Here is a 23,823-nt window from a genome sequence, read left to right as displayed (position 1 = left end):
TGTTGCTGTATTGTAATTAGCACAGTGCAGCAGGAAAGGCAACATTTGAAGACAAATAAAAGACACGTAACAAAACGGTGGCCAGCCTGGTGCGCCAGAGTGTTTCAGCTGGTATCTCCTTTACCACCGAAACAAAAAATCATTCAGAAAACTAAACACAGAACATTGCTTATGAACATTAGGTATCCAGGAATACACATTATAAACACAACTGACTGTCCATGTAGCAATTTAGCAGCAGTTTATTAACGACTGTATTTTGTTTTCAATCATATAATTATTAGAACTCATAAAATACGTAACCTATAAACGGTGTTTCCACAAGCCAGCTGAGGTAAATCTGCATGTGTGTGCTCATGATCAGGATGGTACCACCTCTGCCTCATTTTGGGCCAGGATAAACCCAGCAAGACCAAGCAACTAATGAATTAGTAAAAAAAAGAAAAATCTGCAGATTGATTAATGGAAATAGGCATTAGCTCTAGGGAGGTATAACTGCCATCACTGAGATAAAAATAAAGTTTTAGGCTTCACATTTTCAACGTATTGACGCTCTGTTTCTATATGTGATCAGTGAGTGTAAAATATTCATATCCCTTCATGGGCAAAATTACAGGCACCAGTGATCTGGATGATCGTTCAGTCATTTTGAAAATGTACAGTATCGTCTGCTGTGTTAATGGCTGCTTAGAATCAGGAGTCAGCTTGCTTATTGCAACGATTTCAAAGGTGGATATTTTTCTTTTTACCAACTTTGGATAGAAAAGCTGCTCCCCATCTGTAATAGCATAATTACAGTTCCAAACTCATTCCTTAGACCATACCCCCGTTGGTTTGTTGTACTTTTCTACCCTTCAAGGCACACACTTAGACATGCTTAAGAGAGTCTGAGACCCACATATGAATTCCATTATAATATATGTAATGGATTTTGCCTGTAGTAAGCAGAAATAGCCAGGTAATTCTGGAGAGGTCCATTTGGCACAAAGAGATATCAGCTTTATCAGTAGCTTATTCAGTTCTTTTGAACTTCCCTTTACATCCGTAATGTTTCTAATGATTTGTCATGCTTTGAAGAAGTAATGTGGCAGCACTGGTGATGGATTTTCTTGAATATAATGATTTCTCAGCTAAGGACCAACACAAAACAGCAACTTAACTACTACTGCCAATGCCAACAGGATGGTCTTGTGTCAGTAGAACCAAATAACTGTCAGTACTTTTTTAATTTTGATGTATAATCATTTTGACGAAAAAGAAAAAGGAAACATAATTGTCAACAAATGACACACAATTGTGATAGAGGCTGAGCACGTCTGTTAAGGTTGATAGGTGAAAATGAAGCTTGGGGATCTGACTCTCAGCACCATCAACCTTGAGAGTCCATGGAAACCTTTTGAATTCAAAATGGTAGACGTAGGAAGACTATATAAGAGAAAGAAATGAGTTTGTGGGAGCAGGACTGTCTCTTCATTCCACATAATGCTGCAGTAAAAAGGTTAAGCAAAAAAAAAGAGGTATTGAAAAGCTCATACCAGTACAAATCCCTTTGCCTTTTTTCTGTTTTCTCTGTGCACTGTCTCACTACTCTTCTCTTTTTCATCTTTCAGGAATTCACTCTGAAGCCTGTGGACCTAAGCAGGCCTGAGGGCTCTGACATATACCAAATCCCTGCCCAGGGGAACAGGGGAGATTAAAAACTTCTGATTGAGGTGGAGAGGAAAGAGACACAGAGAGAGAGCGGGGGGAGAGACGGAGAGAAAAAAGCTTATCGTTCACCTTTGTTCTTCCTAATGCCCCAAGTGAAGGATCTCCATAGGCAAGTCTGTGAATAACAACAGACTCAGGAGCAGCTGCCCACCACTGTGGTCAGATGCTGGAGTGAGGGAGTGAAAGAGGAGAAGCGAACAGGATTACATCCTGTGAAATAGCCAAGCTCATATTCTACATTAATTGAATGCCTGGGAGAGAGCAGAGACATGAGAGGAAGCCTTTTCTGTGCCAACTGCTTCAAGAGGTATTGCAATTAACCCTCTGGCCATCATAAAATAATACCTGGCTTCTGTTGTTTTCTGATTGCCGGGTTTGGCTGTACGGCGTGGACGTGTGCTCAGGCCGCGGTCATGTTTCAACCTCCAGCGTGTAGACCGGATCGGACCGGCTGTCAACGAAACAGCCTGATTCTGCCTCTGCTGCTGCTGCTTCTCTACAGCTCCCTGAAGGCCGCTCAGGCTGCCAAACCCAAAGGGCCAGGACACACGCATTTGAACTCCATCCGCATCGACGGCGATATCTCCTTAGGTGGGCTCTTCCCAGTACACGCCAGGGGCCACGATGGCAAGCCATGTGGGGAACTGAAGAAGGAGAAGGGTATACACAGACTGGAGGCCATGCTCTTCGCCCTTGACCGCATCAATAATGACAATAATTTGTTGCCTAACATCACTCTGGGGGCGCGCATCCTGGACACCTGTTCCAGGGACACTCACGCCTTGGAGCAGTCGCTCACCTTCGTGCAGGCTCTGATCGAGAAGGACGGGACAGATGTCAAATGTCTCGGCGGGGGTGCGCCAATCATCACTAAACCTGAGAGGGTGGTGGGCGTCATTGGAGCCTCCTCCAGCTCTGTCTCCATCATGGTGGCCAACATACTGCGCCTATTTAAGGTAAGACGTTGTTATTTTGTTTATGTATGTGTGACTGTCAAACTCTTAGTATGTAGGAAATGTACAGAGCAAAGAACGTGAGCTGCTGGTGAATACTGACTGACATTCACACCTGTGACGGGTGATGTTTTGCTCTGTTGATCCTCATATATGTTTGTTTAAATAATTAATAACACCGGCTGAAAAACAACAGGAGCTGCAGAACAGTGTGTGAGAACAATATGTGTTAGAGATGTGCTGCCACACAATGGACACTTTTGAGAGAAGATAAGATTGGTAAATCTCATCTCTCTGACTGTTGCCCTGCAGGAGTTGGTTGCTAAGCAGTGAGAGGTATTGCCTGTCACAACACAGAAGTGATTAATAGGATACGGCTTGATTTCATTTTTTACCCGATAGCCTGCCTTCCAATCAGTTTGGTATGTACATCTGCATACAGTGTGGAAGGAATATGTTCTGTTCATGTACATTTGGACATTTGATGAATTATTTATCACACATTTATTTTCTAGCCAGCCAGCCATGGCAAGGGTAATAGCTCTTTCTACGTTACTGAAGGTGTGATAGCTATTTACTGCTCGACTCACTGCAAAATAATACACCTATTTATTTATTTTTTTTTACTTAAAAAAGAATTACTTTTTAAGAAGTACTGTCATGTGTTTGAGATTGTTTCATGGGCAATTACACATTTCAGCACAGATATAACTCAAATCAGTTTCATTGGGACCCACGAGGTAGTGGCTTATTTAAATATTGTGGTAATTAAAAAGAGGGATTCTTCTTCAGATAACACTCAGACTTCAAAACCAACTTCAAAAAATGTATTTCAGATCCTCTGCATTCTTCTTTCACCTAAAAAGCTGATTATAATCCCGACTCCAAAGTTTACTTTCACCTTGATCTCCTATGAAAATTCATGACTAATCCAAACAATATTACCCCTTGTTTTTGCTTAGAAGTACAGAGAGGTCTGCTGGTGGCTCAGTCAAAAAACTAACTCTGCAGCTGATTCAGTATCTTACTTAAAGTCTGGTAAAGTAAAATCAGTGATTGGTGATTTGTTTCTAAACATGTTATACATGTTAAAATGCTGAATCAGCCTGATAAACTTTATGCTCATGTTTTTGGTGGGCCTGAAATCATGGCCCGATGATGCACTTGAGCCATCCTTGGCATAGTCCCTCCTCTGAACTATATAAACACTAGAGCGCACAACATCAATGGTTATTCCTCAGTCACGAAATACAAAACATATCACAGCATACAGTTTGCAACCGAGCAATTAGTGATGCACAGGTCAGGGTTTTTCACTACCTGCACCAACCTGACTTGAAAATATATGTTAATTGACCACCCGCACCTGACCCAGTTTGCAAACCGCCAACTTTATGCATTATAGTAACACTATGTCATGACTGAGGACAGAGACCAGGACCAAGCACTGCTCTGTTTGTTTGAGAGAGAAAGGTGGAAGGTTGACTATTGCATGCAGCGTTTCTGTAAGTCAATAATGACTTACCCAGAATGCTGCTTTGTGACTTTGTCACACATGAAGGCTGCATTGACAACTTTGACTTGTTGTGGTGACACCTCAACATTGCCGCCATATTGGATGGGGCAAGACTGGCCTACAACATACAGGCCCTCAGCCTTTCAGAGCAGAGAAAGCTTGCTATTTTTTTCACAATTGTAAGACCTTGCCAATTTTTTTAATCATTTAAATTTGGCTGCTTAGTTGATAACAAATTTTTCTGTTGCGTGACAAATTCAGAGCATGCATTAATTTTTGCATGACCCTTACTTTAAAAGTCTAATGTTGGCTTTAGTTTCATGTAGCAGTGAGGTAGCTGAACTGAAACTTTGCGCATGTGCCAAGGGTATCAGAGAACTATGGTAGCCTACTTGGAAAACATGGATGGTCCTATAGAGCCAGTGTTTGATTTATCCATTCTGAGCTACTGTTGAAACAACATGGTGGACTCCGTATAAAACGACCCGCTCTGTATGTAGATAGAATTGACTCATTCTAGGGTACCCAGAAAACGATGGTTATTTTCAAGTGATTATGCACTAATGAAAACATACTTATAAGTATCATATACCATTTCTTCCAGAAGGGGCCCCTAAATCCAACACACTGCACCTTTAAAGGCAGAATTGGTAGAATTTGTTGGTTGCCGTTTGTAAACACTGCATTTAAAGTTGGAGAGCTACACACAACTGCCAGAAGGTTGACGCCTAGAAACGTCCTAAATGCAGCAAAATAAGAAAATACAGACAGATGGCAGGGTCTCTGCAGATACAGACTTCGCCACACAATTCTCATATCTCAGAAGTGATGATTGGGAGGGATTGTTTTAGTACAAACCTATATATCATTTTTCAGGAATCTCCTTCTCATTCTACCTTTAAGGACACTTAGCAGGCCAGGTGTTACCTGACTACATCACCCTAAATAATTTTAGATTTGGTAGGGCTGCTCCTTATAAGTTAACTGTTAAAATCATCAGAGGGGGATCTGCAGATTTGCCCCTTGTATTGTTAGTTGATGCATCAGACACTTTGTTGTCAATTCACAAAGCAAACTAGGGTAACAGCATGGCAGGTTACAAAGTTTGACAAACCTAGTCTTGTGACAAAATTACCTGATAATAAACCTACTGTGATTGTAATGGAAAAAGAGAAGGTTAATGAGTTTTCACTGTTTGACAAAGTCATCGTTATTTTCTTGATTCTCTTAATACAGCTTCTCAAATGTGAAAAATAGCTGCTTTTTCCTCTTATATGATAAATAAGCTCAATATCTGCAGGTTCTGTCAAAACAAACAATCTGAAGATGTTACCTTGAGCTTTTAGATATTGTTATGGCCACTTTCAGTATTCAAAATCTAAATAGATTAATTAAAGTTGCATTCAAAGGGGATGGAAATGGAAGGTGGAACAGTGCGATGCATGCCCTGTGTTTTCATCCTCATTTCTGCTCTCCCCTGTGATGCTCTCAGCTGACGCTAGACTACTCTTGAACCAGACCAGACTCTGGCACTGCCTCCTCTACTGCCTTCCAGTGCGATCAACACTGTGCCATCTATGCCAGCACAGTGCTGAAGAGATGCTCAGCAGTGTGATAGGTTGTTATTACTGAGCTATGATTAGGATACACACTTTTGATTTCATTGACTGCGGGAATCTGGTGTTTTCACATCACTAATGAAAACCACTTTGTCTTGAGGTAAAACATGAGACTTCACATGTAGGCTGTTACACTGTAGGAGCTCAGTGTGGGGTGGCTGGTCTGTGGGTGTGCTGCACTGTAGTGTAACTGGGTGGAGGCAATGAATACTACAGCTTAGGGCTGGTTAATATGGCCTATAAATAATATCACAGTATTTTTAGGCTACGTCGTGATTCACAATATTTTTCTCAATATCTTAAAAATATCCTCTTAAGTACTTCAGAAATGCTCAATTTAACCCAATGCTGTACAGTCACAGTCACACCAGTATGATGGTTGTAGTAGTCCCTGCAACATATGTCTGCATTAAAACAATCTTGTTTATATTCACTAGTGGTTTCTGTCGGAACATTGGAGCCATATTGGTTGTGGTTGCTTTTGCTGCTTTTTGTTTTGTGTTAGTCAAGAAGTAGATGTGCAGAGTTTTAGGCATTCTTTGTTTTGTAGTGGATGGCACTTTAAATGGCACACCTGACACCCCAGTACTTTCACTACTTTCCTCCCCCTTTTTAAAAGGGTTTTAAACATTTTAGATTCACTGTTTAATCAATAGTCAGTGTCAGCCCATTGCTTTCCATCTTGCATTAGTACAGAGTTGTAACTAAACCTTGACTGAGAGACTGTCACTGTTGTCTTGTTCTAAATTATTTGCCATTATCTCCATATATTGTCTAGAATGGTCATTTCAGAGTTGGGAGTTTCATTTTGTGTATGCGCATATTGATGCATATTCATGTGTGACGTAATCATCTGTATCAAGCTGCAGTTTATAAACACTGGTGGCCATTATCAAGGTTAAAAAAAGTTGTATTTCACTTTTATTTTTGTCAGGCAAAAAGTCAAAGAACACAGCCTTGGAAATTGCTGGCAAGCAAGAAAGAGACAGACAGACCAAGAGATAAACTGCCGAGCTAGCACATCAATTTAATGTTACTGTTATTTGCTGACATCAAACCTGGAGAGGAAAGGACAGTTTACCTGATTGCTGTCTCTGCATTTCATTCTCACGGTGTACCTTTTTTTCTATTTTTGCGACCAGAAGGATAGTACCATTTCATCCTCTAATCCAAGTTGTCAACATTGACACCAGCTTTGACGTGAGAGAGAGGCGGGGCCCTTGGGGCGTATGTGGGGTCTCTTAGGGTGATGTATGTATGTGATTTTTATTTCTTAAGTCTCACGCCGGTGGCTTAAAAAAATCATGCAACAGTTTGTACTTGATGTTTGTAATATAGTAATTTACTACATCCCACCTAGAACAAGCCACAATACATAGATTGTTGTCGACATGTCGCCCACCCCACTACAGCATTAGTCATAATTCTAGGGAAGCTGTATTGATGTTGAATATTTTTAGAACTCAAAATGTAGGAACCACTTCGCTTAATAAAATCAGTATGAGCCCAAACTGGTGAGCCCAGTTGGAAAATTCAGGCTTGGGTACAGCCCCAGACTTAGGCGCGGTGAACACAAGGCTTTCATTCAGTTTTTTAATGCTTTTTTGTGCATTAGTTAATCTAATAGTCTGCAGCAACAGCCTGCAGTATATGTATGATTTGATAAGCTCCCCGATTGCAGAGTGTTACAAACCACACGGGATGTACTCTTGTCGTAGCCCCCAGCGTTAACCGGAGTGAACCCTATGTGACAGAACACATTGTGGTGCATCTTTTATATGTTCTAATGTATGTATGTTATTCTCTTCTGCGGCTTATTTATGCCTCAGTGCATGCGTGTGCTTTAAATATACCCGTTTATGAACACATATTCGAGCGTACAAAGCCCTGTGCATGAACTCTATATTTCTTTCTGTCTCTCACACATGAAATATGCTTATGTGCACGCTCACACAGGTAAGAGTCAGTGTGGGCCACAGTAATGAGCCTCTCCAGCAGCGTGTTCTTGATCCCTCTCTCACATGGAAGCCTTAAATCCTTCGTCATTAGCACAGTGCTCCTTCCCTCTTCATTAATGCACGTAAGCAGTGTCCTTGCATATTTAATTTAGATTTCTCTGATATCCTCTCTCTTTATCCTCAATATATATATTAGCATTTCCCTTTCCTGCCTTTTTACTCTCAGACAGCTGGAGGTTAAGAAAGCAGCTTCAGACAGACGGCAGGCTGAGTAGATCAACACGGTGGGATTTTACCAGCTCATCCGCAGTTACTATCACTCTGGGTTTCTGAGCCGCTGTATTGAAAATCAAACCCCTTCCAAGGTAGTCGCCGATCAATCAATGTCCACTCTAATTGAATAACAGTCATTACAACAATCAAAAAAGAGAAAAGACTCCGGACGTGATGTAAAGTCGTCTGGTTGGTTATATAGATTAAACAGTAAACCCTTAATGGAGAATGGTGTGTGGTCATTTAGGTGGGGTCTTGAGTTATGGCTTCCTGGGGATCTGCTGGTCAGCCGGATGCCAGCTGGTTCTCCTGGTCCTGATGGGCCTGCTGATGACTCCAGAAGGTAACCAACTTAACTTTATGACCGTCTCATAATACGTCCTGTGCTAGCAAGACATCATTTGCTGCATGGTCTAGCATGCAGAGAGAAGAGGGCACATCCACATCCACTAGCACCGTGGCTAGACATAAATGTTTGCTTTAAATGAAGGCAATGCATGCACACGAGTACAAACTCAGCATACTGATGAAGATGGGCAAGTCTCATAGACATGTAGACATGCGCATTACTGTATGCTTTCACAAGCACATACACACTTAGCATGTGCAAAACTGTACCACTCAAACACACACACACCTGAAAATAAACACTTCACGCTCAGAAACACACACATACACAAAAGCAATCAAGCACATTTGCACGCAAACCACTTTAAACCCAGCAGCAGCCACCCTGGTGTAGTTAGCAGGTTTACACAAAAGTGTTTCCTCAGCACTCAGCTGCATACAGATGTGGTCCAGAGCAGCTTGATGAATATTTTACTCCAACCTTATGTAACGGTAACACGGGGACCAGGAGCTGCAGCTCAAGAACATTTTAGTGTAGTTCGCCAAGAAGTGGGAGTCGCTGTGACAAGCTGTTGGGGAAAAGATAATTCATGATCACAGACAAGATATGTCAGATGACTACATTATTCATTTGCGTAGCAGATGCGTTCATAAAGTTGACACGCATCACCTACTACACAGATTGTACTACTAGGTCTGTCCCTCTTGACTAGTACATCAGCAGGAGATCCTGACAGGGATTTCCTTTGCAGCTGTAACAAAAGTTTGGCTCTTGTTCAGAGAGGAGGAAAAATAATTTGTTTATATATTTCATTTGTTTGATACTGTGGTGCACATGAGTAGCACAATAGAGAGGCAGTGACCCAGGAATAAGAAGCTCAGAGCATTCTAGTCTCTAATGCTCACTGGAAAGCATTTTGGTGGCTCCTTGTTCTGACGTTACAGTTTACTGCTGGCTGGACAAAGCAGCTCACATTCACTGAAGTGGCTAGTTAGAGTAGTAAAGGGGACCACAGAGAAGTAAAAAAAACGATCCATTTAGAGGAAGGAAAGTAGAAGAAAATGATTTTTCATGCAAGAGCACACAGGCCCTCAGCATCCCACTCATTCTGACATTTTCCCTCACCCCTTAGTTCATACTCTTGTTTTTAAGTTTCACATTGGAGATGCAGAAGCTGACCCCCTGAGTTATTATTTATGTGCCTTCACATTGTGTAGGAACCTTCTCAACTGTCTTGCAATGGTGTCATCATCCATCCACCTATATAGGTCTCAGAAACAAACTTAAAACCTACGTGATTTTTTTTCACATTTGATCCACACCCTTGCTGTTTACTGTAACTACGCTGCTCTCCCGTGACATCTCTGTAACTAATGTTATGCAGTGAAATTGGTCTCAACTCTCATGGGTTAAGTGCTTCAAACTGTCAACAAAAAGCAAAGCAAATAATATTTAGTGCTGGATAAACACAGTAGATTATGAATAGATGATTAGAGATTGCCCTGAGCTGCCATCCCTCAGCTTTATTTTCTCATGAATTCATTGGGGATTTTGTAACATGATAACATGGCTGGTAAAAGCATGTAAATAATGAACCGCAGTGTTGAATAATACATTTTTAAGCAATTATGAATATACTGGCTGTTATTCCAAGTGCTGTGGATTAATACAATGAACCAAGATATCTCAGATTTGAGTAGGCATTCTTGCTTTAAAAAGTTTGGCAAACATACAGCATCTTGATGGGTGTAGGGGAGGACAAGAGAGAATAATTATATGCACATCATGTAGGTGCAAGACTATCAAAAAACAGTGTACATTGAGGTTAAAATGAAATGTTATTTAACTTGTGTGGCATGGAGTAAGTGTGAAGGCGTTACTTGTTTTCCTTAATGTAGGGAGGAAAAACACATTTTAGGTATAAAAAAGAAAAACTGTAGTTCAAACATCCCTGTAAAATCAAAATTACAGTCTGAAGTTGCCAATGTTTGCTTTTACTGCTGCATTTGATGCTATCGTGACTCATGTCTGAGCTAGTGCATCCTTAAAAAAACCCAACATGACAGCTTGTAAGTTAAAAGCCATCAGTGTCAATCTCAGTCAAAGTATACATGTACAGCGGAAACACGGCCACACAGCATACTGTAAGGAGGATGGCAGATATCATTAGCACCTGACAGTTTCTTTCATGATTCCTTGAATGAGCGTGCGGATTCATTCTGCAGCTGTTTTGTGGTCAAAGCCCCACCACATTCCTCTTTCCCAGAGGTGCTCACCATCTGCTTTGTTGCAATCTCTTTTAGTGAGTTAATGGTTATTTTCCCCCAGTTGATACTCTGCTCCTGTAAACAGTTTAGCTTCAGACCTGGTTGGTAAAATCAGTAAATATTAGGTGACTATTAGGAGTGAAATTGTGGAATTCTGGGACGATATGGATAGCGATGTTTAAAATGATAAATTTGCCAATGTTTTTTCTTTTCTGTCTTTTCTTTTTTGGTTTGGTTTGGTTTTTATTGTTATTTCTCCTTTTTGTCTTTATTATACAAAAAAGTGAATTGATTTTAAGTTATTCAGCCCTTTATCTTTAAATGAGCTCAAATTCTATCATACAACTTTATGAAACAACCTTCGATTTAACCTTTGACATGCATGACAAAAAACGAAATAACTGTCTCAAAAACCTTTTTTACAATACATTATAGGGTTGAGCCCAATACTCGGATGAGACAAGTATCTGATACAAGCAATGTACTTATTACGAGTACCATATAAGTAAAATGTGTCATTATCTGTACTCTGTGTTTAATCTACTACTCTTGCCATAAAACGTGATCTGAAGCTCAATTCTGAGGCAGTTCTGTAAATACTTTTCCCATAGGTAATAAATATGGCAACTTCTGATTAATCCATATAAGTTTTATGCTTAAAATAACAGCTTGCGATTAGGCCCAACCCATTTTCGATTTAAACCCCAACCACTGGCATAAACTTCCACCCATTCCGAGTACAGATGCAGATAATTCAGTTGGTTGAACAGATACAACCAACAGACGCTCATCCCTAATATATAGTATATCAATTCGCTCTCTAATATCTATTTTATATCACTGTGAAAGCATCAGCTCTATTTATTTCACAAGAATACATTTGAACACATCATGATAACCCTCACCTCTGCAGTGATGTGGGCGCTGTGCCGGACCGTCGTGTTGAAGAGGGAGCTGAGCTGGAAGGCGAAGCTTTTGATTTACTGGTCCATCTACGTCCCAAACCTCACCTATGGTCATGAGCTCTGGGTCGTGACCGAAAGAATGAGATCGCAGATAGAAGCGGCTGAAATGAGTTTCCTCTGTGGGGTGGCTGGGCTCAGCCTTAGAGATAGGGTGAGGAGCTTGGACATCCAGAGGGAGCTCGTAGTAGAGCTGCTGTTCCTTCGCGTCGAGAAGGGTCAGTTGAGGTGGTTCGGGCATCTGATCAGGATGCCTTCTGGGTGCCTCCCACTGGAGATGTTTCGGGCATGTCCCACTGGTAGGAGGCCCCGGGGCAGACCCAGAACACCCTGGAGGATTACATATCTCATGTGGCTTGGGAACACCTTGGGTTCCCCCAGGAGGAGCTGGAAAGCGTTGCTGGAGAGAACCCGGCTCCAGATAAGCGGATGAAAATGGATGGATTTATGGATAGTCATCATGATAACAATATTAATAATCATTTTTACTGAGTAGAGGTTGAAGGCATCTTAATGTAACTCGGTGTAACCTCCATGAGCTATTAGTTCCAGCCACTGGCTGCTAACGGCATACGTTAACTAGCTCTCCTCCTGGTGTTTCACCACAGAATTGTTGTTCATGATGTAGCATTATCAGGGGTACGTAGAGGGTGCGGTACTTGATGTGTTGGTAGTGAGCTTACTACGTCTTTTCGTCCCGTGGAGGATTTCTGCTTTTCCTAAACACGTTTTTTATTGTCCTTGGGACGACAGAATTCTGATATTCTGGAGCCCTGCTTTTAAGCCTGTGGAAAATTGATGTGACACAACAGAAAAACATTGGCCACTGTAATTGGTAAATGACGTCTTATTTGCTGATGGGTCGATGACAGTCGACAAGGTGATTATCAGCCGATACCAGTGTTTGGCTGGGAAATTGGTGCATCCGTAGTTAGTATGATCAGGTACTGCAAAACCTCAAACATTTTCTTGCTATTCTCTTTGGCAGCAGAGAGGGAACTTACAGCTCATTTCAGGTCTAGAAAAGAAAGAAAAACAATGTTCGGTTCGTCTTTGACAATGTAATTCAAGTCCAACCTTTTGTTCTGAAGAACTATCTATGAATGTTTAAAGTATATCTTTTTGAACATTATGTTCATTACAGGTTTTCTTTGAGAACTATCTCCTTGTCAGCTTTTCAAAACATCTTATTTGAGCAGCATTTTATCTTTTTTAGCCGCTGGGCTTGTACTCACTTGGAATGAAGCAATAACCTGAGCTGAGCTTCTATAGAAAACTTAATCAAATCTACTAATTTAAATGCATGCTTTTCATGTTAATTTAGAATTTAGACTCAGACAGAATTAGATCAGGGGTAAAAGAATTAAATCCACTTGCAGACTAGGGCATTAATCTTGCCTCAGAATTATGTTTTATTTCTGTCCATGTTTTTCTGTACGCATAAAAGGAATTTAAAGTTTGACAGTCCTTGAAATCTAGCATGAGTGGTTTTATTTTATATGGCACGTATTCATTTTCTTTACACTGTGTTTCATCACTGCTCTGTTGAAAATTAGTCGCCCTGTTTATTGCATTTCATCATTGTGGTTGCCCACACTTTTAGTGACTCTGGATCAACCTGACAAATAGCAGAGGCAATAATTTGGTTTCTCTCATGGTAGTCAATCAGATAATATCTGTATATTTCTTTGAATTTTACCCTTGTTGTGGCCCTTAAAACTGTAAAAAACGGGTTCATGTCATGAATTTTCATGCTTCATCTCACCTTGTTCTGATGGTTTTTACTCTCCTATAAACCTTCCAGTGACACAGTAGAATGACGGCTCTGTGTCACAATTGATTTAGCAGCTCATTTGGGGGAATGACAGCTAAATCAAGATAAACTAGTATCAGCCCATCGAGGCATCTCACTTCAACCAAACCCACTCATTCAGGGAGCCTGTGACAATACGGCTGTTCACATCGACTGCTTCACTATGAAGCCATTAAAGACTGTTTTCTTCCTCGAAGTACATGTACCTTAATTTCATGCAAGAGACTGACATGTTTAAACAAGACTGAGAATTGTTAGTGGGAACGATTTGCCATACACTCTGTAGGTTAGTGACAAAGGTGTATAATTTACAGAGTTTAGAGGGCAATTATTGTGAGGTTCTCTTCTTGGGTTCAGTATAAGCATAATGAGAATACATTACATTCCTCAGAAAGCTGGACTGTATCATTATTGCTTCAAAAAAGGGAAGCCGTAGCACAAATGGTGAAAAGAAAGAAAGATAGTATAGGGCATTGTTACTCTGTAATTTTAAAATGAGAGCCATTTTGGCCAGAGTACTGTAAGTCATTGTGGGAGCTGCAGATAATAATCCTGCTCAGTTCAGGGAGGTGATGTTTTTTCCATTTTCTGTATTTTCCTATGCCATGCTTTTTTTTCCCCAGGCTTCTCTGCCCTCTCTGTCCTCCAACTACTCCATTAACAAAATGCTGACTGTCTGATTGTGCAGCTATTAAGCCAACACTTTGTTTCTCTTTTCTTTGATATTTAATATACGGTTGTAGTATTGATCCGTCTCTGTTGACTTTGATGAGTCAGAAATGATTACACATGGTAACCCGTTGTTCTTTGCCCACCGCAGGGGCTTCAGCATCATCAGCGTCATTTCATACTGCTCATGCACACACTGCCTGCACCTACAGAGCAAAGCTCGACACATGAGATGGTGCATTTTGTGAAAGGTGTATTTGTTTCCTGATTTGGCCAAATCCAAAATCAGACCCCCCTAAAATGTCATCTTTCAAAGAATGGCTCAGATTTGATGGATGGATATGCCGCAGGTCTTGTAGACCTGTGATTGTGCAGGGCGGTTTGACCCAGTGTATTGGTCCCGGCTGTTGATTAGTGTTCATGTTTTTAAGTCGGTGGTTCCCAATCTTTTTGGCTTGTCACCCCTTTAACCCTATGGGCCCGAATGACTTAAAGTGCGTCCAAATCACACCCGTTCTTCTCTATTGATTTTCTTTGAAACAGCGGAACCGCAGCTTTACGACAAGACCCTCGTTAACTGATCATTAACTGAAAATCTTATTTCATTGTAGACCTACGCGGAGTGCCCCATGTGCTATCTTTGTTTAGTATGACACTACTGCTGCAGGAGTGTGAGTTCCACACTGGGGATGTAGAGAATCCACCCACCTCCCCACACACAGTAACAGGGCTAACTGTTAGCATCGCGTGGCTAACGTAACCTAAGGTGTAACGACTGAGTTGAGATGTTTCACTGTTGGTGTGAGTTTGTATGGACAGTTTTAACGGCTCACTTATTGATGTTAGCTGCTGCTGCTGATGTGTTAGCTAATGCTAACCAGCATCATTGAACTTCTGTGTAACAGCAGCAACAGAAAGCTTGCTGATTCTTTTCACCAGTGAAGTGGATTAGGTGTCCACCCTTGCCTCTTGGTCTTGAGCTTGTTGAGCAGTGTTGTACTCGTCTCGCAGGAGCAATGTCATGGTGTTGCTCTGGTGGCAGGGTATGACTCCAGCCTGGGCAGCTGCAGACTCCGCTGTCTCATTATCTTCCCCTGTAGCGCCAGTATATTACGTTTAACATATTTTTAGTTTAACTTATACTAATAATCGATCAGAATTCTTCTAGTTGGTTAAAGGTCTCAATGCTGATCATTAACATCCTTACTAGAAAACCACAAAACACAAAGAAAAGATTAGAGGAAGTCTAGAAAAGAGTAACAGTACTCGTGTAGTATAAGTAGCTTTTTTTAAACTTCTTCTCATTGCACAACCCCTCAGATTTATCTCACTACTTCGTAAGGGGGTCTCAACCCCCGGATCGAAAGCCACTGTTTCAGGTTATACTTCTCCCCAGACTTGTGTAGTTAAGGTTAATTTGTAAACAGCCTGTCATGAAACATCTTCTCATTTACTAAATAAAGTTCAACCACAATATGCACAGTTTATAGTAGTAACGTCAACAGGGCAGACCTGTTTGCTTCTTTATAACGAAGACACATCGTTTAGCTTACAGACCTGATGGCAAACAACACAACCCAAATTAACCTTGGGCCTGATATTATGTACCCATCTCTAGCTGTTTACAATGTTTGCATATGTGATTTTTGAATAAATTGTCCCAAACATCATCTTTTCCATGGGAAGAATGCACATTTATTATATAATGAATTTTACCTGTGCACTGGAGGATACAAAACACCTTTTGACAAATATAAGCTTCACTGTGAGTAATCTAAATCAAAATGAGGGAATACTAAATCCTGCCAGATACTGGATTTCTATGGCTGATACAGATAATTGATATTTGTCAGTATTTAACCTCTTGCATTCCACCCCCATTTTGTAGCGAAAACGCCTAAAATGACATACCCAAATTAAAATGGCTGTAGCCTCTGAACCGCTTTGACTACATGCATGCATGAGGTCTTGCCAGAAAGAAAACTCCTTGAAGTTTCTCGTGAAAGTGTCAGAAACACTGTAGGTGATACAGAGACAGAGGATTGGGCCTCTGAAGTCAGTAAAAAGTTGAAGATTTTGCCTAAAATAAAAGAAAAAATGTTTTTCAGGATGAATAACTGTCTGTGGCTTCATCTGAGCAGGTAAATGACACTGTTGGGCTGTAGGCAAACTATCAGTGAACATTTGTTTCAAGTTTGAAGAAAATTGCTCAAAGTATGACCATTCTACAGTGTTTTTTCCATGCAAAGATCCAGGCGGAGCTCCAAATGACAAGAGTGGTCACTCCGCTTCAAAACAGTACTATCAGTGATCAAACAACACTCAGCCAGCTTCTAACATTGTACCTTATTGAAATCAGGTGTGATTATGATAGCTGATGTTGTTTATGACATAGAAACACCATAAAATATCACCAAATAAAGTCATATGAAACGTGAAAGTTATGATCCCACTTTCTAGACGGTTTATCTCAGCCAAAAATAGTGGTAAGAGTGAGACTCTTACCTTTTTATTAAAGGGAGCGAGGACGTCGGCGTCCTAGCAGAGTTAGAGAGGTTAAAATCTGATAACGATATATCGGCTGATAGTATTTTCTTTTTTAACACAAGCACATAACACTAGTGTAAATTCAGTTTTCAGACCAATGCAATCAATCAATCATTTATTTGTCATGTGAAATCATAAATGGTACAGTTCTAGTAAAATGTCATCCTGTCAGCTCCTTCAACTTGTGCATTGCCATTTAGCCATTTTGCCTCTTCTTACACTGTAGGCTGCTGTATTATATTTTTCCATGTAGCCCAGGTCAGACCAAAGATTCATGAAGAGAAAAAACCTTTTTGGACGTTGTAGAGAAAAGCTGCAGCAGTGTGAACTGGCCAGTCCCAACTTGACTCAAGCCGGCTGATGGTTTCACCTGTGAGTCAGCTTGTCAAATCCCCAGCGGCTGGTTTTAGAGCAACAGTCATGTCACCTGTTTCAGCAGCCAATCAGCTTGTAGTAAAGTCTGCTAGCCAAGTCAGTTACAAACTGTCGGCACACAGCGTGTTCATTTGCTGTGGCATTCTCTGACCCTCAGCCCTCTCTCCCCGCCGAGCCTGAGATCATCTCATTTACAGTCAATGTAGGCTATGTCTCTCTTCGTCCTCACAGTGTGTCGGTGTCTGAAGGTGGGGTGCTGCTGCTGCTCGCTGTTTTAGCGCACCTGTACATTGACTAATCTGGTTATTTAAATTACTGTGGCGTATTGAGGGAATACGGTCCATCTGAAGCTCAGATTGTTTTATGTTGGTTTTATGATAGTCTTTGGTCTGAGCTGGGTTAAAGCTGAAAATATGTAATCATGCATGACTGCTCCAAACCAGCAAAGTAACAGCCATCGGCCAGTTAGTGAAGCTAGCAGCAAGAAAGCTTATGGATATTGAAGACACTTGTGGATGGAGTCAAGACCAAGTGTCTGCTTTCACTTTTGTAGCTTGCATTAGAGAGACAAATTACTGGTGGCAGGTATTGGCCTCCTCTGTAGGATTTCTGTGCACTGCATGTCCTGTGTTCCTGTATAATTATATTGTTTTACCATATAATTTTTTTTAATTTTATTTTTCTTTAGTTGTGATCTCATCTCACTGAGCATAAGCGACTAATTCTCCATGCAAATCAAGCGTAACAACATTTCTGTATCTTCAAGAGTTGACAAACGTCCATCCAGAATCCAAATCCAGACCTTCTACCATCTGTCAGTTTTCTTCACAAGCCAGACACTCTGCTGTTTGCCTGTATGTGTGTGGGTGTGTGGGTTTGAGCACATATGTGCATGTGTGTCTTACAGGCTGTGTTTACATTTATTAACAGTGTATATCTGTTTGGAAACATGAACGTGTCTCCACTTCAATGGACACATGTTTCTGTTAAAATAAACAGTGTGAAAGCTGCCTGTATTGCCTCATGGCTCAACCTGGTGTCAACAGCAAGCATTTTTTATTACACAGAATCAAATAAGTGTTGTTGTTGTTCTTCCGAGTGACAGCTGCCTCTCGTGGTGTGTGTTTTTGTTATTGTTAGTAAACCATTGGCACGGCAGAAGTGAGTGTGATTGAACGAGAACTAACTTATGTCGTTACTCCTATGCAACCCATGCAGACTAATTCCAATCTATGCTGTAGAACTGAAGTTCAATTTGTCAGCTGCCTCACTTGAGTGACACGTTAACAGGTCATCCTGGTTACAGACCTGCTGCTGCTCGCTTCTTAGATTTGTTTTGTGATATGAAGTAAGGGCTCATTTATGCTCAGCGTTAGAGATGGACACGAATGGAGCCTTCGGTCCGTACTTAGCGTTCATTTCATCCATATTTGTGCATGATTTCTGAAAGCTTACAGATACCGATGAAACAGTGCAGTACCACCGGAGATCATGGAGGCAGTGTAGCATACTTTGAGTGAGATAAGACCGTAGGAGACGAAAAAGACATTAAAATAATAGCGGAATGAAACAAATCAGTAATATAGTGAAAGAAATTCTCTGTCCACATATCAGGATGTATATAATGGTCGCACAAGACATCTACAACGCTGCCTCCGACTATATTTACAATATTACGACCTCCTCCACCGTCACCTCATTTGTGGTTATGCATCACTCCGCCATCTAGTGTCATCTAATGAATGTATTTATGCCATCATAAAGGACGCATGGAAGCATGAAGGCAGGGATGTTTACAATGTTTGAATTATCTATTTTTATACTTAAAGGGAGTATAAATGAGCCTTAAAATGAAACGGCAATTCAGTCTGATTATCAGGCCTCTAACAGCGGACTTCACTTTTGTTATTTTGGTAATGTTACCAGTGTTGTGCACGTTCACACCTCACAAATGCTAGCTCAGTGTTTAGTTCACACACATCAAAATGGCCTAGCTCAAGTTTATAATTCACAGTCCCAAAAAAAATAACTTGTCATTTCAGTGTTGTTTCATTATTTTAAATTTGTTGCAGGTGTGGCTGTTGTTTGGACTGTTTTTTTTAGACCCAGTTGACACAGTTTTACATTAAAAAATTGAAATTTTCCACTGGAATCTGCTCTGATTTGACTGATTTGTTCATACAACTCTGTAAAACATTCATATAAACGGTCTTCTGCAGTGCAAGTGCTTTGGTTTTATAACTGACCGTGTTAACTGGTGACTTTTAGCTGAGTGCGTCCGTGGTTGCTCAGAGTAACTTAGATCAATGGATGGTGCAGATTAAACACACTCTCACAAGAGTAACAACTGTCACGTTCTTTTGTTGCAAACTGATCTTCAGTTCACTATTCACCAAAAATATGAGCATGCTTAATGAACGCGCTCTTTTAGTACATTCCCTCACAACACTGAATGTTACTGTGGGCAGGTAAAGGCAAAAAACCTCCACAATTTTTCCATCTGTGGGGTTGAATACAAAACACTTCCACTCATTAATCTTTTGGGTTTTGTAATGTGTCAGCTGAAAAACTCATGACGCACAGAAATAAACACATCTGTATTAAACTATGAAATAAGATGCACCCTTTAAGAACAAATGTTTCCGTTACACTTGATGATTTCAGACGATACTGGAGATGTAGAATCTCTTTAAGATCTACTTTCTGATTTTGGGAATCACATCAGAAAGAACTGGACCAATTACAATCCAGCTAATCATGCACAGCAGCTGGCAGTATGACTGACACACACTCAGCTACACTGCATGTTGCCTGGGGGGAGACATTTTTTTAAATAAAAGAAAAAACTCATGCACATTCATACCATAGGTTAAGTTATTTAATAAACGGAAAGTTCACGTGAAGCCTCGAACTAACAAAATGGAGCCCAAGTTAAACTGACAGGTCAAATATATAACTGAGTACATCAATAAATAATATTGTAAGTTAAATAATTCAGATGAAGTATAAAAAGACATACAAAGCTTTTCTTTAGCCTTTGATCAGTTGGTAAAACTGTATTTTTACTCTCAATCTTAATTATTTAACTCTTATATTACAGACTATCAGACACCTGTTGCAACATACTGCTACTTCACATTTGAGACTATTATTGTATGTGAAAAATGCAGACAAACAAAACTGTTTCAACAACATTTATGATTGCAACTATTTTAGAGTTGTCTCTCAAACCTAATGGACGACACATGACAATTTATTTTGACTCAAAAATAACCGTTTGTCTTGCCGCAGTAATTGGTTTTACCAGTGTTACACAGTGTATGGGCACACATCAATTACATTACTTGCCTACAGTCCCCACTGTTGTTTCACTTATTTTAAAAATCAATACTTAGTCAGACGATGGACGCTACAGGAGTTGGATACACCGGCAAGACATTGAAAATGTGCAGCTTGTCGCCTGCAGCTCTTCATCTTAGACTTCACTGTGGCTGCTCCCTCTTGTTTCACACCCTGTGGGTTGGTTTCAATAGGGCTTAACTTTGGCGTTAAGTCGATTAGTTGACCATCAGAATGTTAATCAGCAGCAGTTTTGAGAATAGATTAATCGTTTAACCCTGCCCTGGATAAGCGGATGAAAATGGATGGATGGATGGATGGATGGATGGATGGATGGATGGACTGTTGTTCTGAACAAAACAAACAATTCAATTTTGATGGACATGTTTTACTATTTTCAGACATTTTGTAGTCCAATCCATTAATTAGTTAGTAAATAATAGGCTAATTTGAGGCTGTCTTTGTAATGAACAATAAGGCACGACACGGCATTGTTCTCTCTCCACTATTTCAAAAATCATCAGTAAACACAAAACACTGTCCCCCTCACTCTGTTTTCTTCTCTCCATCTACTGTACATGTATCATACACAGACACAGCCACTCGATTTCAAAGCAGTGTTATAAATGTTGAAGACATTGGAGATGAGGTAGAAGTTGACAAAGCAGGCTGTGGTGAAGTGTGCAAACCATACATAAACAGATTACAACACTTTGTCACAGAATGCTCTGAACATCATACATTATTAATATATAAATGTAGCAGTGTAAAAAGGGGGAATGTTTTAATGTTTAACACTGCAGTAAATGCATTACACTACAAAACCATGACCTCACTTACTGCCACTTACTATTGCTTTTACATGGTACTGCTGTCACGGTTTTGGCGCCAGTTCACGTGTCTTGGAAGTTTTTAGTTTTCTTGACAAATGGGGAGAAACTCCAGTCAAAAATTCTCTGTGTTTATTAAGCTTGAAGAATTGATAGGCAGGCTGTGTAAAAATGTCATCAAGGCGGGTAGGTTTATATTTGTAACTGAAAAGTAGGCTACTTTTGCTATATATTGTATTCCAAATAAAATCAGTTTCATCAATAGACTCATGGATAATGCACATAAATAAAAATAAAATGTACCTTAATTGCAATTGCAACATGCGCAGTATAGGTATCGCAAAAGGTGTCTTGAACTGCGATAAATTGTATACTTACATGTGCTGTGCCTTTATATGCTGCACTTTTTGATGAGACAGTGGCATCGGGTGACTTTGCTAGTTCTGAAGTAGTGTTTTTCATGTCACAGAAACCACTGCGAGTGAAACTGAGAGTGTTCCAGTGCTCCACACAGACCTTAAACCTGTCTGCCTGCCCACCTGTTCTCATCCCTGGGTCTCTGAAGCTTGGTGTGCCGGCATTTCATGGCGCGGTGGTCCCTAGAAACCGCTGGTAGACAATAACCTTGTATTCTAAAGTTAAGAAAACACACTCAAATTCACGAATATGTAGGACATTACGACAGACATTCCAGTTATCTTATGTCTGCTGTGACGGCAGATGCTGTATTGACTCATGTCCTTCGACCTACAGTGTTGTTCCTCCCCTGACAATGCTACATTGTGATTATGTGATTGTACTTTTGATCGATACTGCAGTGAGTCATGTTGATGGTGACCCAGTGATGTTTTACTGTCCACAGATCGCATCGTGTTGAAAAAATATTGTCACCGGCAGCTGCCATTTTCTTACCATACATTACTCACCCATCTTTGAAGAGGTTATTTCTCCAGCCTTATTTCAAGCACACAATTTATTGCGATGTGGTTTGCGTACATGATGCAATGGATGCATATTAAATGGATCCAGCGTAGATGGAGAGCCTCACATGTTAAGTAGTGTGACACGGATGCTCCCTTGCTGTTGTAGATACAATGTTAGAGCTACATATTCGCAGAAGGAATTACTTCCAGTGGACATTATGACTGGAGAGATTTTGGTATGTCGGACTTCAAGAGATTTTCTCAGTTGAAAACAGGTAATCACTGGATAATGGAAACCCTGATGACGGTCTAAACTTTCCTTGAACTTTGCCTCTGGTTTGCAGCGAACTAAAACCATTTGACACTAAATTCGAAGAATGTAGATCTGAAATGGTTTGTATTTAACTGATTAATCCCTCAACAGTAAATTAATTAGCCGCTTTTTAAAATTCATAATTGATTTATAATTTGTATCACACAAGCACAAATGCCAGACATTAACTGGTTTCAACATCTCAAATGTAATGATTTGCCCTTTATGACAGTGAACTGCATATCTGTTGGCTTTGGACTGTCTGTTGCTGCAAAACTGTGATCAGCATTTTTCTATTTCCTGATATCAGATAGACAAAATAATCATCAGATTAATCAGTTATTAAAGTAATCATAAATTGCATCCATAGAGGTATGCTGTTTCATCCAGGTTTGAGTACATTTGAGTCTTTGATGACTAATCCAAGCAAAGAAAAGACACATTCATACTACATACAACTATTTTTCCACTGAGAAATGTCACTGGATTGAATGCAAATAGCATTATTCACACGGTGTGTCGATGCCCTGTCTGTAGCCATGGTGATCTTTGGCATGTGCTAATCTGGCTGTGAAAAAATGGAAGTGTATTGATTTGATATTGAGCTACACCAGCTTGATTAAATATTTTCATGGCCGAATTTACAGATCAGTGAACTATGTGATTGCATCATAAGGCCTGTCCTGGGGTTACTGAAAGACAACAACACTGTAAAACACATGCAGTGTGTTCTTCCTCCTACCTTATCATGGCATCAGAAGCTTCTGATGTGCACACGTGCGGATGTAGCCAAACGGCTGATTGCAGATGTGAATTTATCATGAAAGGCCCATATCACACTCTGCCCTGATATATCTGTTGACGGGCAAATGGTCGATGTGGTCTATTATTGGACAAGATGATGTATTGATCTTTGATGGTCAGGGCCAGTCTTTGGTGGCTTAGCTATGCTCTTTTCATCCTTATCATACCCGCAACACCTATACAGGTGATTACAGCTGCGTACAGATCGCTGCTGTAATAGACAGTCAGACAGGGAAAAGGCCAGGCTGTGCCCACAAAACATAATCAGCTGTCTGTGGGAAGTCTGAGCACTTCTTATCAAGCGGCTTGGCTGAGCAGCACAGATCGATTGTCAAGATGCTGTAACGTCAGATTGACCAGGGCGGAGAGAGAAGTTAAATCCTGTTATGGCACTTTATTTTTTTTTCTTCGCAGTGACATTTGGTTCACGAAATCAGACATATCATAACCTGTCTAAACATAAAATGACCCAGTGTTTCTCCTCGGGCTGCTGGAGTGTGGTTGAGTGAGTAATTATTTAGGCAAGCTTGTTTTCAAGACACCTTGGACAACAGGCAATTTGGTTTGACCTATAGTGATTGTCAGTCTGACACCGAAGTCGAC

General features: G+C 40.4%; 1 protein-coding gene across 1 annotated transcript in view; it reads left to right on the top strand.

The window, feature by feature from the left end:
* Positions 1 to 23,823, top strand: part of grm4 (glutamate receptor, metabotropic 4) — a 277,637-nt gene that overhangs the window by 52,470 nt on the left and 201,344 nt on the right. The window contains exon 2 of the mRNA XM_050038398.1: positions 1,611 to 2,666. Coding sequence (XP_049894355.1) covers positions 2,124 to 2,666 — 543 coding nt within the window. The 5' untranslated portion in view covers positions 1,611 to 2,123. The remainder of the gene's footprint in view (positions 1 to 1,610; positions 2,667 to 23,823) is intronic.

This window comes from Epinephelus moara, chromosome 24 (genome assembly GCF_006386435.1).
Source record: "Epinephelus moara isolate mb chromosome 24, YSFRI_EMoa_1.0, whole genome shotgun sequence".
Lineage (NCBI taxonomy): Eukaryota > Metazoa > Chordata > Actinopteri > Perciformes > Serranidae > Epinephelus > Epinephelus moara.
Note: the sequence above shows the minus strand (reverse complement) of the source record. Positions and strands in the feature narration are given on the sequence as shown.